The 17,092-nt window shown below is 44.2% G+C and overlaps 1 protein-coding gene across 3 annotated transcripts in view; it reads left to right on the forward strand.

The window, feature by feature from the left end:
- ACSF3 (acyl-CoA synthetase family member 3) overlaps positions 1 to 14,877 on the forward strand; it is a 237,775-nt gene extending 222,898 nt beyond the window's left edge. For all 3 annotated transcript variants that reach the window (XM_007477310.3, XM_056810927.1, XM_056810930.1), the window contains one exon: positions 14,360 to 14,877. In XM_007477310.3, the coding sequence (XP_007477372.1) occupies positions 14,360 to 14,477 (118 nt within the window). In that variant the 3' untranslated portion in view covers positions 14,478 to 14,877. The remainder of the gene's footprint in view (positions 1 to 14,359) is intronic.
- Positions 14,878 to 17,092: the final 2,215 nt, after the last annotated feature.

The following is a 17,092-nucleotide window of genomic DNA, read 5'->3' on the forward strand; positions in this document are numbered from 1 at the left end:
CTGCGATGGATTTGGGAATGGACGGGTCAAACCCTCCTTGGGGGTGCTGGGCGTCCGAGGCGGCGGGGAGCCCCAAGCCTCTGCCTGCGCCCGTGGGAAGGCGGCCACACCTCCGCCAGGCATCTCTGCCGCTTTGCCCAGGGGCCTCGTAGCGCGTCTCCCGGCTGGCGCAGCTGCCTCTTCTCTTCCGTCGCCCCTTTTCCCTCTCGCCCGGCTCCCTCTTTATTTTAAATGTCACTTCCATTTGTTTCCCCCACTTTTCACGCTCACTGGCAGGAGACACATGTCCCTCCTCAGAGTGATTCATCGTGCAGCCTTCGCCTTCCATCTAACGGCACGGCGACAGGCGCCATCCTGCGCTAGAGCCGTCCATATGGCAGGACGTGTGGAGGGCTGGGTTTGGAGGCAGGTTGGGGGCGACGGCGGCGGCGCTCCGTGGGCTTGGCGTGTGGGGCCGGCATCGGTGCCAGGGAGCTGCCTGTCAGCGCTGGGCATGGCCCCAGGCTGGTGACACGGAGGCAGCTGAGAGTGAGGGAGGGGAAGAAGCTCTCCCTTCAAAGGGCAACGCAGGCTACCGTGCCTCGGCAGGGGTTTTTTTGCCTTCTGCCACTGAACGTACTCCATTTAGCTGACATTTCTACAGCATTTGATTCACATCATTCTATCTGGTATGCAATAACCTTTGAGGCCAGCTAGCATACGTGTAGTCCTCTCATTTCCTAGAGGAAAGCGGGGTGTAAAAGATGTTCAGTTTCTTCGCCCAAGATCAGACAAGCAGCAGGTGGCGGACTGAACTGGAACTCGGATCTTCGGAGTCCAGCCTTCTTTCCAGGAATCCACTCTTGAGTCACTCAATTGGAGATTCCTAGAGGGCGGAGGCTGTCGTACTTCCGTCTTTGTACCTCCAGGGCCTGGTATGGAGTAGGCGGCTAATCCATGCAGGCTGACAAATTAATTGATGGGCACATCTCCCCCGGCTGGACAGGTTCCCTCAGATAAATGGGGACACCGAGACCTCAGACATATACTCTAGCAATGAAAAAGACTGCGGTGTTCTTTAGGGTTTTGACTTCCTAATACTGTGACTGTCTGTTTACCCATCGTCTTGGCTCCATTATCTAATTTTAGGAGATGATTAGTATCCATTAAAATCTATATAGTCTGCTAATTAAAGGGTTATGTTCTTCCTTTCCATATGCAAGCAGACTCCCACACAAACACTCTTGTAGGGAAACATTTATTCCTTTCGGATTAGATCGCGGGTGTTGCAAGTACTCTCGGTTATTAGGTAGAGAATCGTGTTCCTCCAAACTTTCCTTTTACAGGATTGACTGTCATTTAGGGCTAGGCAGCCCCACGTCCTTGGAAAGCTGCTCTGAGGACATTTATCCACTGCCCTGAGTCTCCAAACCAAAGGAAGCCAGTGAGGAATGGCAGTCCTTTAGCTGGCTTATCTCTATCTGGGGTCTCTTCTCTAAGTCACCTGCAATTTTGATTCTTCTCAGACCCGTAGGGTGACTCCTAACCATGTTGTTCCTGGCAGATTATCAAATGAAATGATGTAGGCAAAGCTTTTTGAAAAGGACAGAGCTTATAGAAAAGGCAGTCCTTATTGTCTACTAGAATATCTGAGCATTGGAACCCAAATCTTATTGACTCTTTTTTTTAAGCTTCCATCTTAGAATCAATGTTATGTATTGATTCCAAGGCAGAAGAGCCATTAGGGCTAGGCAATGGGGGTTAAGTGACTTGCCCAAGATCACACAGCTAGGGAGTATCTGAGGCCAGATTTGAACCCAGGACCTCCTACCTCTATGCCTGACTCTATACCCACTGAGCCAACCAGCTGCCCCATTATTGACTCTTTGTATCTTCCCTAGTGCCTAGTAGAGTGCTCCATATCAGTGGGGTCAAACTCAAAGAGAAAAGAGAGCCATGAAGCCATACATAAGATCCCCTGCAGACTACTAACAACCTAGAAAACCACATATTAACATTATATATCTTAATCATCTAGCACTGTACATCGTTGTTTATTTACTTTGTCAAATATTTCCCAATTCCATTTTAATCTGGTTTCAAGGGCACTCAGGAATATTGTAGACTACATGTGTGAAATCACTGTACATCCAACAGACTTTAATAAATGTTGGGTTAAAATGAATTAAGCAATGAAAAAGTATGAAAGATTTTAAAGTGTGAAAAAATAATGCCAATTGACATTTCATCAGCACCTTTGTAAAGGCCTTGGATTTGTGCTTTATTGAGTAGCGTTGCTTAATCTAGCTTCTTCATTCCAGTTTTCCTTTTCAAAGGATGTGGGGAGATAATAGAGGTGGCAGGAAAGTAAATGGCTGCATTATAGACAAGGATTTTCAGTAGAAAACTTGTTTTTTTAATAAAGTAACTCTACAGTCATCTTTAGTTTCTAATCCAAGATTTTGATTGGTGCATTTTATCTTATATTTCTTTCCACTAAATTTGAATTTGCATTTCTGGACAATGGTTTAAAGTGTAGGTATGACAGGCTTCTGATCAGGAATGGAGTACACATGACAAAGCCTGCTAAGAATGATTTGCCAGGAGTTTAGCAAATTTAATCAAAATGGTTTTAAATTAAAAGGAAATAGGGAAAGGGAAAGACAAGGAAGGAAGGAAGGAAGGAAGGAAGGAAGGAAGGAAGGAAGGAAGGAAGGAAGGAAGGAAGGAAGGAAGGAAGGAAGGAAGGAAGGAAGGAAGGAAGGAAGGAAGGAAGGAAGGAAGGAAGGAAGGAGTGACGAAGTCCATGGTCCTACATGTCTATGTACATATGCATGAAGCATGGATGATAAACAAGACGAAGCAGAAATCCTGCCCCAAGAAGACAACTTTGATCTCAGTTGTCATTGAAACTTGATGGGTTGTAATATGGCTGTAGAAGAAACAAGAGACAGAAAAGTGATAATGAGAGAGTGGAATGAGTAACTGTATATTAATAAGAGATAACCATGTGAGGAAATTCAAGTACCAGAAATGGAGGGTATGAAAATCAGTAAAGGTAGGAACAAAATAATATGTTCATCAATTTATACACTAAGCCATCTGGACATGAAGAGGAAAGAAATGAAGAGTTTGAGAAATGAACCATACTCCTGGCTACAGAAAATAGAGTGCTGATGAGGGATTTCTGTTATGTAGAATCTCCTGAAACTCTCAGGCAAAAGCAGAGCAGCTAATAATTTCTTGATTTTCCTAAATGATTATTCGTCTTTCAAAAGGAAGAAGAACTAACAAGGAAATTTTTATTCTAGATCTGATTCTAATTAGCAATGAAGAATTTATTACTGGAATAGAAACTATGGGAGTTTTAAGGAGAAAATTACTTCTGTCTTAGCATTTGTTATAAGAAAGGAGAAGAAAGGTGGAAAAATGGGAAGAATAGATTTTAAAGTGTTCAGAGAAATATAGGTTTATAGGTTCCCATGGAGTATAGCTATAGTGAAGTCAGGCCAGGAGTGGCAGGGCAGCTCTAAAATATAAAATTTGAAGACACAAAGAAACAGTTCTAATGAGGAGGGAGAGAGACAATGACTTTTAAAAAAATGTTGTAGATAAAATTCATCAACTGGTTTAGATTTTTTTTAATTTTCTAATACCATTTGATATTTTTTGTTTTTACATCATCTTTATTTCCAAATATGTCCCTCTTTCTTCCTCATTTTGTAATCCATCCCTTTTGATATAAAGAAAATGAAAAGAGAGAAAAAAGCAGTTCAGTAAAAATATCAACATCATCAGCTGTATCTGATAGCATAGGCAGTGTTCTACACCCAAAGTCCCCCACCTTTGCCAAGAGGGAAAGAAGATATACTTCCTGAGTTCTTCCCCAGAGTCAAGTTTAGTCAGTATAATTACCCAGAGTTCTTTTTTCCTGTTCTTCCTGTTTACATAATTGTATTTTCACACACACACATTTTCTTGGTTTTGCTTACTTTACCCTGGATCAATTTATATATTTTCTCATGATTCTTTAAGTTCATATTTGTAATTTCTTATGATATAGTAATATTCCATTATTTTACATACCATAATCTATTTAGAATTAATTTCTTAGCACTGATTTTGCCTCCAGAGCCACAAAAAAATTCCAGTTTAGATTTTTTAAAAATTTGCCATTGCCAATACTAATAATAGCTAATATTTAGGTTCTATTTTAAAGTTTGTCAAGTACTTTACATACATGCATTATCTATGTAGTGTGCTGTTTTCATCATCATTTGACCTATGAAGAAACTGAGACCAACACAGATTAAATGTCTGAGGCAGAATTAGAACTCCCACCTTCCCAAGTCCAAGTGAAGTGTTCTCTCCACTCTAAAGTTGGAAACAAAGACAAATAACAGAAAATGAATACAAAATGTAGTTCCATCCTTTTAAGAGAAGTATCCCTAGTGCCAAACCTCAGAATAAGCTGAGGCTGGTGAAGAAGGCCTTGGAGTTTGTTCACACATAACAGAAATAAAATCTCTGCTCAGGAAGATAATCAACCATAGAGGGAAGAGAGAAGCTGCTAATATCATATTTTGCTTCTATTTCTCTGCCAAGGAAAATAATCTTTGGACTTGAAAGGAAAGCAAGAAATGACCAATAAGGACTTAACATTTGAGATAAATAGGGAGCTAGTAACATCTCCCATCATCGGGCTCAAACAGCATCCTTAGGTACCAAAAGATGAGAAAAAGTCTGGGGTCCCATTGGGTTGGAGGTTCCATGACACCTTCCAGTGTCTTCAGATTGATTGATCAAACGCAGAAGTCGTCATGGCTGGTTTGATGTTCGCTTGGAAGGAGGGCTGCACCAGAGCACCCTATAAATCTGTGCTGTTCCATTTTGTTATCAGTGAGATGAATGAAGACACCCTTGACAGCAAAATTGCAGGTGACCCAAGGCTGGGAGGAATAACTAACACACTAGATGACTTTGCACAAGTTCTGTCCCCTATGCCTGGAATGTTCTCTCCATTCAACACCCTCCCCACACACATACCTCTTAGTTTTTCCAAATCTCTTCAAGATTTGGCTCAAATTTTGCCTTCTATAGGAGACCTCTCCTGGTCCCCCCAGTCCCCTTTGAGATCTTTTCCTGTGGTCTCCCCCACTGGAGCATGAGCTCCTTGAGAGCAGAGACATCTTGGTCTTTGGGGTTTGGTTTTTGCCTTTTCTTGTATCCCCAGTACCTAGCCTAGTGCTCATTGATTGATGCTGAAGAGATCATTTTTCAGATACTTAATTGTACCAGACAACCCCTGAGCTCCCTCCTGTTCAGAAATTCCAGAACTCAGAGATTGCCAGACTATCAGCCAAAAAGGATTCCCATAAGCCCATTCTACACTAAGTGGTGGGATTACAAAGAAGGGCAAAAAAAAAAGTGCCTGCCCACAGGGAGCTTACATTTTCATGGAGGAGATTGCAAGTAAATGACTAGGTGGCACAGTGGATAGAACACTTGGCCTGGAGTCTGGAAGACCTGAGTTCAAATTTAGCCTCAGACATTTCCTATATGAACCTGGGCAAGTCACTTCACCTTGTTTGCCTCGGTTTCCTCATTTGTCATTTAAGCTGAAGAAGGAAATCACAAACCATTCTACTGTCTTTGACAAGAAAGCCCCAAATAAACAATATGGAAATGTGTTTTGCATGATAATACATACATAACCTAGATCAAATTGCTTGCCAGCTCTGGGAATGGGGAGAGAAGTGAGGGGGACCATTTGGATCGTATAACTTCAGAAAACTTCAGAAAACTTTGGAAATTGGTAAAAATAAAATTTATTTACAATTTTAAAAAATTCAAAAACTCAAAAATGATGAACCAGACATTACATGAAAAAATATGATACATGCAGAGTTGGTTGAAAATATGTGAACATAATAATATCTATGGCCATTAAAAATTCAAAGTCCTTTCCACATAACCTCATGAGATAGGTAGTAAGAGGGTTACTATGTCCCTTTTACACTTGAGGAAATTGAGACAGAGAGAGTCTAGATAACTTTGCCCAAAATACACAATTGATAAGTGTTTGTGGAAAGATCCTGGTAGGTCTCCTCCCTCCTGTTCCAGTGTTCTTTCCACTGTTTCGAAGCCTTGAGAACACCTCCTCTGAAAAAGGACTTGCTTTGAAAGGGTCCAAGGAGATAATCTATAATTTATTAGGAACCCATTATTCACAGGCACCTAGGTCTAAAAAAAGAAGGCAGGAAACTACCATTTTCAAGGGTCTACTTCCCAAAGGATTTCTAAACATTAGTAATATTTCGGCCCCCATGCTTACTCACATTATGAGGTTCCTTATTTGGGTTTGTCCTTTGTTTTCAAAGATGACCAATGACACCAAAAAGTGATGTCTTGACTTGTGAGCAAACTGAATTGAGTTGCACAAATTCATCAGCCTCACTCTTCCTTGCAAACTTATCTAAGCCCAGCAACAGGACAGAATTCAGGATGATGGGCAGTCGTCCTGGGTGTAGTAGATGGCCTTGGCATCCTCCACGTCTGGCCAAGCTCTAAGCCCTCCACGGCACCTGCTTCAGCCGCTTTCGTGGCCATTGGAGCATATTGTTCTCATCCTCCCATTCTGCTAGGGGAAAGTCTTCACACACTTGGGGTAGACATTCTCCTAACTCAGTGAAGGGTTTAAGGCCCGTTGGTTCCCCTCCACCCAGTTTAGACCATCTGCTCAGACAGGTTTTACCCAGGGATGATCACTGCGCAGGCTACAGCATCTTAAAGCTACAGTTGAGAGCTGGGTGGAAGGCACACACCAGAGGTGGACGAGGAGCCCTGAGAAAGGCGAGACAAGCCTTCATAGCAGTGAGGCTAGTTCTCCTCAAATACCCCATACAAATATTCATTTTATAGTTTTTCTAATAGCCTGATGAGTGATGGTTTTTCTTCCAGAAAACCAGTATTAGGACACATATTGTGCTCTACTAGTATTATAGTGAATGGGACCCAGCCAAGACTGTGTTGAATAAGTATTGGTTGTGAAGGATTTGTCTTCTTGAATTTTCTTACAGATATTTCTCACTTTTCTTTCTCACTCAGATTTCCTCTTCTCATGTTCAAGGCTCTTATTCTTAGGGTTCCCCTTTTACAGTTGCTCTTTCTCTACTAGAAAACTTCTAGGCCCTCCAAATTTGCCTATGCCACTGGGCTCGTCAAGACCCTTGGCTTCCCAGAGACCTTAGCTCCCTGTTTCTCTCACTCCCAGCATAGAAATCCTGGTCTAACCCTGCCCCAACTCCAATCCCATTAGCATGATGCCCTTTTTCCCATTGACTTTTGTCCAGGATAAAAAGTTTTTGCCCCAACTTGTCAAAATATCTGACTTTACACTTGCTCCTTCTGAGAGTCTATCTGCCTTCTTGGATTTAGCTTCTGTCTATAAATTATGCTCAGCCTCATTGTTTCTCATCCTGACTGGTCCAGTTATGTTCCATAACCAGTAAGATTGGGCTAGTTGGATGCACCATCTACATATCCTGCTTAGCAAAAAGATAGCTTATGGCTCCTCATCAGAATCATGGATTTCAAAATGGAAGGAAACTTGGTGGCCATTCTTTTGGAAACCAGCAAATGATTAGTATTTTCTCTCTGGGAAATTTCCTGTGCTCTGTGTGACTGGGCAAATCACTTAACCTTATTTACCTCAGTTTCCTCATCTGTCAAAGGAGCTGAAGAAGAAACTGACAAATCCTTCCAGTATCTTTGCCAAGAAAACCTCAAATGGGATCATGAGGAGTCAGACATGACTGAAAAACAATTAAACAACAAAGTATTGATTTGTTATTATTAAAAGTCTTAGCCATCTACCTAGTTAAGAAGTACATGAGAGGGGACAATTAGGCAGCTCAGTGAGTAGCGAGCCAGGCCTGAAAACAGGAAAACTAGGTTCAAATCTGGCCTTAGACACTTCCTAGCTGGTGTGATAGTGAAATCACTTTTTTAAAGACTGGTATATATATTAATTTAAGGTCGCCAAGGAATTCAGCTATGTAATTCCTAAATGAAACACTCAAGTCAACTGCCAACTTTTTTATGATGTTTTAATTATAAACAGGAGGAAGAAAGTATTAGAGGGAGAGAGAGAGGGAGAGAGAGAAGGAAAGGGAAGAGAAGGAAAGAGGTTTAAATACCCACTCTGCTCAGGCCAAGCCAAAGCGGGCTTTAAAGCCCTAGATAGCCAAGGCAAGGAAAGAGATCGGTCCTTATCACTCATGTGACCAATCTGGAGAAAAAACAGTCTGGGGGCTCCTCCAACTCCAAGCACCAGCCTCCAACTGGCTCTAGCCCATTTCACAGGAAGTCCTGAGAACTTCAGAGGCTGTTCTCTACCTCACTTCCTGCATCTCACATGTGCCAATGGTGGCTCTAGCTTGACCTAGGACCACCCAGAGGTCTGTCCTTTTTTTGCACATGTCTGTTGAAGGCCATATTCTCAAATAAGTAAATCTTGAGTTTGCTGCAGCCCTTCCTAATCTTGTTACCCTGAGGTAGGTTGAGATTGTAATTTCCAAGATCTGATTCTGTTATTCCAAGTATCTCTATTGTTATTGATCAGGAAATAGCTAAATCTGATCTTCTAAAGAATGGTCTGAATAGGGTGGTGTAGCTTTGAAATTCACACTGGGTGACCCCAGAGTGTCCCTTAATGCCCTGTGCCTAGCCCTTACTGCTCTTCTGCCTGGAAACCAACACTTAGTATCAATCATTATTAAAAATTAGAAGTATATGAGATCTCTGATTCAAATCAGGTAACATCTGTTGAGCCCCCTTGATGTTCACAGTATTATCTTCAATGCTGAAGGAGATACAGGACAGTCATCAGGCTGGGTAGCCCAACATATGAACAGCGGCTGCTTGATAAATCGATACAAGGCAATAGATGAACTGCCAACATTGCACTGGAGAAGGGGGAATGTTGGTCCAGTTGGGTCTAGAAGCAAAACCTCAACAGCTGGTAAGAGAGCTTTAGAGTCATGAGACAATGGGAAATACAGAAATTGTAATGATGTTTCAGTGAAATGTTCTATCATTATGCTTGTGAGAATGTGGCACAGATATTTTCAGCCATTAATCAGAAAACAAAAGGAACTGAATGTGGCAAATTATTTATTTGCTAGTAATACATTTTTAATTGCCTGTTCATTCTAATGGGGTTTGCCGTAACTATGCCTGAGTGCCATGGCCTTGTGTTATTGATTCCTTTGAATTCCAGGGGGAAATGGAATATGATCATTGTATGGGAGAGATGCAGGAGAGGACTGCACTTGTTAAGCATTATGGGATGGGTCCGGGGACGTGTTAGGACATTTGTTGGAAGTGGGCAACCCTGGGAACCAGAAGGATCCTGAGGTGTATGCTTCTGCCTTTGTCCTCCTCCACTGGAGTCCAATTTTAAAGCCCAAAGGAAGCATCTCTTGCAGAGACTGAGGAGAAGCTTAGTTATGTGATTGTTGTGGGTCCCAGAAGACAGTCTTGGGGACACTTTTATAAAAGGATAAATGTTTGGTGGCAACTTGAAACGAGCCTTTACTCATTTATTCATTCATAATAGGAAAATGTCTTTCTTACTCCCCTTCTCAGTCTCTCTTTCCCAAATTGTGGCTGTATGATGGATGGGTCCCCAGAAGTGAGTTTAAAGAATGAATACTTTTTTGCCTTAAAGTTCATTTACAGCCCTAGGTTCCTCTGAACAAGATTCTGACACTTAGAATAGACCAACCAGTACTGAGTGTCTTCTGTTTTTGTACATTTGGGACCATATTGGCAGTCTTGAATGCATTCAATCAAGCCATCAATAAGGAGATATTTATTAAGCACCTACTATTTGTTAGACGCTGTCCTAGGTGCTGGGGTTGCAAATGCAATGAATGAAACAAGCCCTATACACAAGGAGCTTGAGACAACCAGGACATATATAAGTACATAATAAAAATGAAGAGAATACATAGAAAAAAATGAAATACAAAGTAGTTTGAAGAAAAGGGCCCAAGTAGTTGGGAGGAATCAAAATTAAATACAAGGGGGCAGCTAGGTGGTTCAGTGGATCGAGAACCAGGTTCAAAGACAAGAGCTCCTAGGTTCAAATCTGGCCTCAGACATTTCCTAGCTGTGTGACCCTGGGCAAGTCACTTAACCCCCATTGCCTCGCCCTTACCATTCTTCTGCCTTAGAACCAGTATATAGTATTGATTCTAAGTCAGAAGGATAAGGGTTGTTTTTTTTTAATAGATTGAAGGAGCAGAGATGTTTGATCTGGAGAAGTCTTGGGAGCAGAGATGAGGAGGGGAGAAGTATGATTGCTTCTTCAATTGTATAGAAAGAGGAATTGATCTTATTTTCAGCCCTTGAAAATATAACTAACTAATGGGTAGAAGTTACAGGACATCAGATTTGGGCTAAATATAAGGAAAACTATCTGGATAATTACAGATATCCAAAAATGGAATGGGCTTCCCTGGGGCTCTGTCATTGGAGATATAAGTAGGAAAGGAACAAACTACCCAAAAAACCAAGTGTGGGAATCACATGTGAAAACAGATGAGTATAGAAGCTTTCTAAATATGACATGCTGCTAGCCATGGTAATAAATGCCCACAGGAGAAATTTTCTGGATAAAGAGGAAGATTTTACAGAAAGAAAATCTCATCAGAAACAAAAAACCTCAGGTCAGGCTTCCCCTTACCCGCTCTAGACTTTGTCTGTGGACACATTGGCCAGCATTTCTACAATGGCCAGAAAGGAAGGTTTGTGTTGCATGCATGCATATAAACACCCACAGAGAATCCCATCCCCAGAGGTCCATTCCCATGCCTGTGGCAGGATATAAGTCCAGAAACATTCTTGATCCCACCAACAGCTGCCAATGGCACACAGATGTTACCTACCCATGTAGGGTTGCCCACCCAAGGGGTTTCCAGGAACAATGTCACCCACAATTGGGGTTTCACAGCTGCATCCAATCACAAGTCAGCACATAGTTGGAGGGGCCATAAATCGCAACTTCCATCCCAAGATCCCCTGGTGTTGATGGGTAAGCCATTGTTGCTGCAGGAAGCCATAGCTGTAACCCTGTCAGCTTGCAGCAGGATGCATTAATAGCACCATGTTATTGCGTGATAATGGCGCCATTAAGGCATATCACCAATGTACTTCGTCGTGTCCGCTGATGCTTGCTAGTTGTGGGCAGATGTACACAGACCTATAAGGCTATTAGGCTCATGTTTATTCATAAACAGCACCATCTGTTAAGGCCGCGATTTGGGATTTCTCAGCCACATCCAATTGCTGGCTATGCAACATGACACAACTGGAAATACCAAAGAGTTAATTCTCTGCAACTTCCAGAAACTTGTGCCAAGCCATATTTATTTTAATACAGCCTTGCAAATGGCCACTTGCCCACAATGAGTAATAATTCATATTGGACAGATCATAAAGAATGACAATTATATTTCTTTTACCTATCCCTGGACCCCTTTGGGATAAGGCAACTATAACAAAATAATTCTAGGCTGGTAAATAATGAGTACTTGTTTACCAAGTTGAATTAACACAGTTGATGAATGAGTTGCTGATAGAGGGCTTGTGGCTATTAGCTCTTTGGTTTAGAGCACAGTAATCATGAAGCCAAGGTTTGATCCCCATAGAAGGTGGACAGTTTTGCCCTTTTTGTGTCTTTCCCATGATTCCTCATTGCTTCAACCAGTTCTCTTACAAAGAGAAATCCTGGTAACTGTCTTAAAACATCTGAGGGATTGTCACATGGATGAGAGAGTAGTCTTGTTCTTTGTGTTTGCAAAGGACAGAACTTAAAGCAATGAGTAGAAGCAAACTGGGAGGCAGATATTGGCTCAACAGAAGAGAAAAAAACCCTTTAAGGTTAAGGTGTTGTCCTGCATGAGCTTTTAGGCTACCTACAGGTCCAGAACTCTCGGGGTCCATTGGTGGACTGCCATTTGAGTTTATTAGATTGCTCCTTCCTAGGAATGTTCCAACTGAGGTCAGGTGATGCTATAGAAAGGGTGCTTACACTGGATAGGAGTTGGATTAGATGACTTCTAAGTCCTCTTCCAGGGTTAAGACTCTGATTCTGTGAAATGTGGGCCATTGGCCAGAAGTGAATCAAATCTATCACCATTACTGGAAAAATGAACTCAAAATGGTACGTCATCAGTTCATGTTAACAAGTATAATTATGAGTGGGAGGAGAGAAATGAAAGAGAAAGAGAGATAGACGGACAGAGAAAGCTTTTCTTGCCAGCATGGCTTTTCAGTATCACAAATCTTTGTAGAACATGGAATAGACAAGCCCTGGGACCAACAAAGAATTTGATATTCAGCCGCTGCTCTTATTGCATAGACTTCTGACCAAATGTTCTCACACCTCCAGGAAGAGAGGCAACACTAGCCTTCAGCACTCTGCTAGTTCAGATGTCCAGATCACTCAGGTTTGATCCTGGGCAGCCTAAGGATAATTACTGTCTAGTGACTTCAAAACCCTCCCCAAAGGGTACATGATTATTCCTGTGTTGCTTGTCTTTGACTAAACTTAAACTCAGAAAAGGGTTGTAAGCCTGCTATTTATACTGTCTAGGATGTTGTAGTTGTTCGTTAAATGTGTTTTGGTTAAATTGTTGGTCATCACCCATCCTAAGGCCACATGTTGAATGGATGTTTTTTATGTTGGTGAAGAAGGTTAAGCTCTGTCAAAAAATACATTAGAACAGTCAAGGTAAGGTGAGCCTTGATTTCCTTTTGATGAAAAAAGCGACAAGATCATCATGGTGAAGCACGGGAACCAATGCAAGCATCCCTTCATACATGTGGCACCACCACATCATTTGGGAGCTTCATATTTCAGACACATTCTATGGTGGAGCAGACAGACGTGAACTATTGGACCCTGCCCTACTATCGCTGACTTTGTGACCTTAGATAAAACATTTTTCCTCTCTGGGCCTCAGTTTATTCATCTATAAAATAGGAGGTTGCTCATGTCCCTTTGGCTCCATTCATTCGTGAATAAGCCTTTATTAATGGCCTAAGATGTCAGGCTTGGGCTAGGCTCTGGGAATACAAAGACAAAATAGCACCTGCCCTCAAGGAGCTTACCCTCTACTAAGGGGAATCGAAGTGAACTTGGGTAAGTAGATACAAACTATCTGCAAAATGGTTGGAGGATCAGGGAAAGCATTGGCAGCCAAGGGGACCAAGAGAGGCATCATCTGTAGTGCTTCAGCTGAGCCCTAAAGGAAGCTCGGCACCCTTGAGGCAGAGGTGCCTTCCAGGTTCGGGAGACAGCCTCGGCCCAGGGGTGGAATGTTGTTTGAAGAATCGTTTGACTGGGACATGGAGTACACGATGAGGAGTAGCTTGTCCAGAAAAGCAGCCTGGTTCCAAATTGTGTAAGAGCTTTAAGCGGCCAGCAGAAGAGCAGGAGTTAGCACTTGATCCTAGAGATAATAGAGAGCCACTAGAAATGACTGAACAAAGACCTATGCTGTATGAGTACCGATTTGGCCACTCCATGGAGAGCAGAATGGAGAGGAAGGGCCTTGAGGCAGGGAGCTCAAGGAGGGGGCCATTACAGTAACCAGGTGACAGGTAATGAGGCCCTGAGCCAGTGGTACTTGTGTGGGGGAGGAAAGGGATGCCGTGGAAATAGCATCTGTAAGGCTTGTGGGGATGATCTGTTCGGGGGTTGATGAAGAGTGAAGAATCAAGAATGGCTTTGGGGATGAAGGGGCCCTCAGTACAATGAGGCCAGGACGTAAGGGGCGAGAGGATGAGTCCAGCTTTGCAGGCATGGAAGTTGACATGCCTGTGCGATATCCAGCAGGTTGTTTCCTAGAGCTTCGGGGATGTGAGCCTGGCACTGGGGAGGGACACCCAGACGGAGTGTCTAGACCCAGAGGTAGGAGGAGAACCATCCATCCATCCATCCATCATTGTACAGAATGGTTGGCCTGTCGTCTCCCTCAGTAGAATGGGAGCTCCTTGAGAGCAGGGATTGGGTGTTCCTTTCTTGATAGCTACAGAGCTCAATCCAGGGACTGGCCCATAGTAGGTGCTTAATAATCGCTTGTTAATCGTTGTCCATAATAATAAATGAGGAAACATCCATAAAAATCCGTCAGGTGTGGTCAGAACAAGGACATCCACCCAGGCCCAGGATGGTCCCGAGGATCCTAGCCTGCCCTGGTCACATTCTTCCTTTTTCTGTTCTCGTCGCCTCCAGATCCACAGCTCGGAGGTCCTCGCTTTCCAGGCTTGGACAGTCCGACCTCTCAGCCGGTGTCTTTGTCTTTTCCAGAGGATGCATGGCGGCCTACACCATCCCTTCCGAGCTCCTGCTCGTTGAGGAAATCCCCCGGAACCAGATGGGGAAAATCAACAAGAAGGATCTGCTCAAGCAGTTCTACCCTGCTTAGACAAGCCCGAAGGCCAGCCTGCAGCGGAGGCCCGGGTGTCGGGGCCCTCCTGGGATGGGACCTTGGGAAAAGGCGGCCGCCTGAGGCCTGCTGACACAGAATCAAGCAGCACGTGGTTCTGGATGTCACGTGGTGGGGCAGCGATCAGAGGGCACGTGGCCCGTGTTCTTCACAAGTGCCGGCGCATCGAAGGCAGAGCTCCGTGTAAAAGGGGGACCTCAGCCAGGGGGCTGCGCAGCGCTTCCCCTCCCTCCACGCTGCGCCTCTTCCCCGGCTCCGACGGCAGCTTCCAAGTGAAGTGAGTGCTCTGGAGTGGAGGACGCGTATCCACCGGGTCTCCCGGGCCCTTATAGCTATATCCGTTCAAAGAACTGAATTAAAAAGGAACCATGAAAACCAACCTGCTGTGTGCTGTTTCTCTCCGTGCCCCTGCCATGCTCTCCCTTTGGGTTCCAGCCCGGGACGGGACCCGGGCACCCCAGGGCGAGCATTGGAGGGTCAAAATCTGGCCTCAGGTATTTCCCAGCTGGGTGACCCTGGGCGAGTCACTTGCCTCCATCTGCCTAGCCCTGGCCCTCCTCAGAGTTGTGGCTAAGACAGAAAGGAAGGGTTAAAAACAGCCACCCGAGAAAGCACCTGCCAGACTCCTGGCTATTCCCGCTGGAACTGGCCCAGGGGCGACATATTTACGGTTTAAGCCGAGGATTCTTTCTCTACCTCGTCATACAGGCTCAGTGGGCGTCCCCCGATGAGCAGCCTGAGAGGCCCCCCATTTCCCCGGGAGCTCCCTTCCTGCCTGCCTCTGTGGGGCGGGAGGGGAGCCGAGCTCTGCTGCCCTTCCTCTCCTGGGCCTCCCTCGGGCGGGCGTGCTCATCCTCCCTCCAGGCTCTCATCGAGGCGCCTCGGGCCACGGGCAGCTCATCCCCAGGCGAGATAGCTGTGTGAATGAGACTCGTCTCCGCTGCCCAGCCCCGCCTGCTCCCCCTTCATGCCTTTCTGCCTTTGCGAGGCTGCAAGGATTTCTTTATAGAGCAGCCGAGCAGCCCCTCGTTTAGGAGGCTTTAGTCTGTGGGAGGATCCCTAGTAACCCTCTGCACGCCCGACACGCCCTCCTTCTGGTTCCCTACACTCATCGGAGAAGTACAAATACGAGCCGCTCCCAACAACCCAGGCTCGTCCCCGCCCAGGCTTGGGCTCCTCACGGTCCTCTCGCTCTGCCCCCCTGGCCAGAGCCCCCGTTTCATCCGCTTTGGGCCTGGCCTGCCTTCGCACCCAAACCCGCCGGCAGGAACCTCACCAAGCAGAGCGGGAGAGGAGGTGACAGGACAGCCCACAGCTAGGGAGACCCTGTCCTTCCCAGCCCACGTGGCAGGATGCCGAGCCCTAAGGATAAAAGAAACGGCCCAAATGTGGATCCCAAAATGGCCCAGGCAGGAACCACCCCAAATCACTCAGCCCTGAGTTCAAATCCTACCCCAGACACGTAGAAGCTGTGCCACCCTGGGCAAAAACCTCTTCCCTCTGTCAGCCTCAGCTTTCTCATCTGCAAAATGAGGATAATAGCAGTGTTTATCTTCCACGGCTGTTGGGAAGCTCAAATAAAATAACATACTTAAAGCTCTCTACTTATAACTATTACGTGATATTTATCTAAAAATAAAGCCTAAAAATTGCATCTTTAAAGCACTCTACATGTAAATATTACATGATATTTATATAATAAAACACAATTACATCTTTAAAGCACTCTATATATAAATAGGTGATATTTATATTAAAATAAAAATTACATATTTAAAGCACTAAAGCAACTATTACAATATCATGACATCTTTTAGTTTGCAAAGCACTATATATATGCTCTCATTTATCCCTCACAAGAGCTCAATGAGGTAGTTTTAGGTGTTCTCATTTTACAGATGAGGAAACTGAGGCTCGCCTGAAATGACTTATCAGGTTAGAGAAGGTGTGCAAGGCAGGATTCAGTCTTGAGGTCTTCCAGACCCTAAATCCAGCATTCTGCTGAAATGATGCTTCACGCTGAGCGTTCATGGCGACCACACGGTGGGTTTATGGCCAAAGATGGATGAGATCAGCCACCCAGGTGAAAGTATGGCTCTCCCTTGATGCTCCCACCAGCTGGGCCCCGTACTGAAGGCCTCTCCTGGATTACTGTTGTGTTGCAGAAGGTTAGAATTTGTCTTACTCATCTTGTTCTTGGTCAATCAGTTTCCCTCAAGTTCTCTATGTTCTAGAAGGGCTGAGTCTTGAAGCCTGCTCCTTCTCTATTGTTGGAATTTTGAGCCTTGCACATCCCCATCAAAGAATCTTGATGAAGCCAAATTGAGATTCAGAGAAGGGAAAGAATCTCTCTGGCTTCACTGTCAGAGCTAATATGAGCCTAGAGGTGGTATCCAACTGGCTGAATCATTCATCCATGTATTAAATCCCTACTGTGTGCTAGGTGTGGGGGATACAGATACAAAAAAGGGAACAGGATCTGTCCTAAGAGAGCTTACTACATACATAGATACACAGAGAGATGGATGGATGATTGGTAGACATGGTGGATGGATAGACAGAAAATGGATAAACAGATTTATTAATGAATTATT

This window comes from Monodelphis domestica, chromosome 1 (assembly GCF_027887165.1).
Source record: "Monodelphis domestica isolate mMonDom1 chromosome 1, mMonDom1.pri, whole genome shotgun sequence".
NCBI lineage: Eukaryota > Metazoa > Chordata > Mammalia > Didelphimorphia > Didelphidae > Monodelphis > Monodelphis domestica.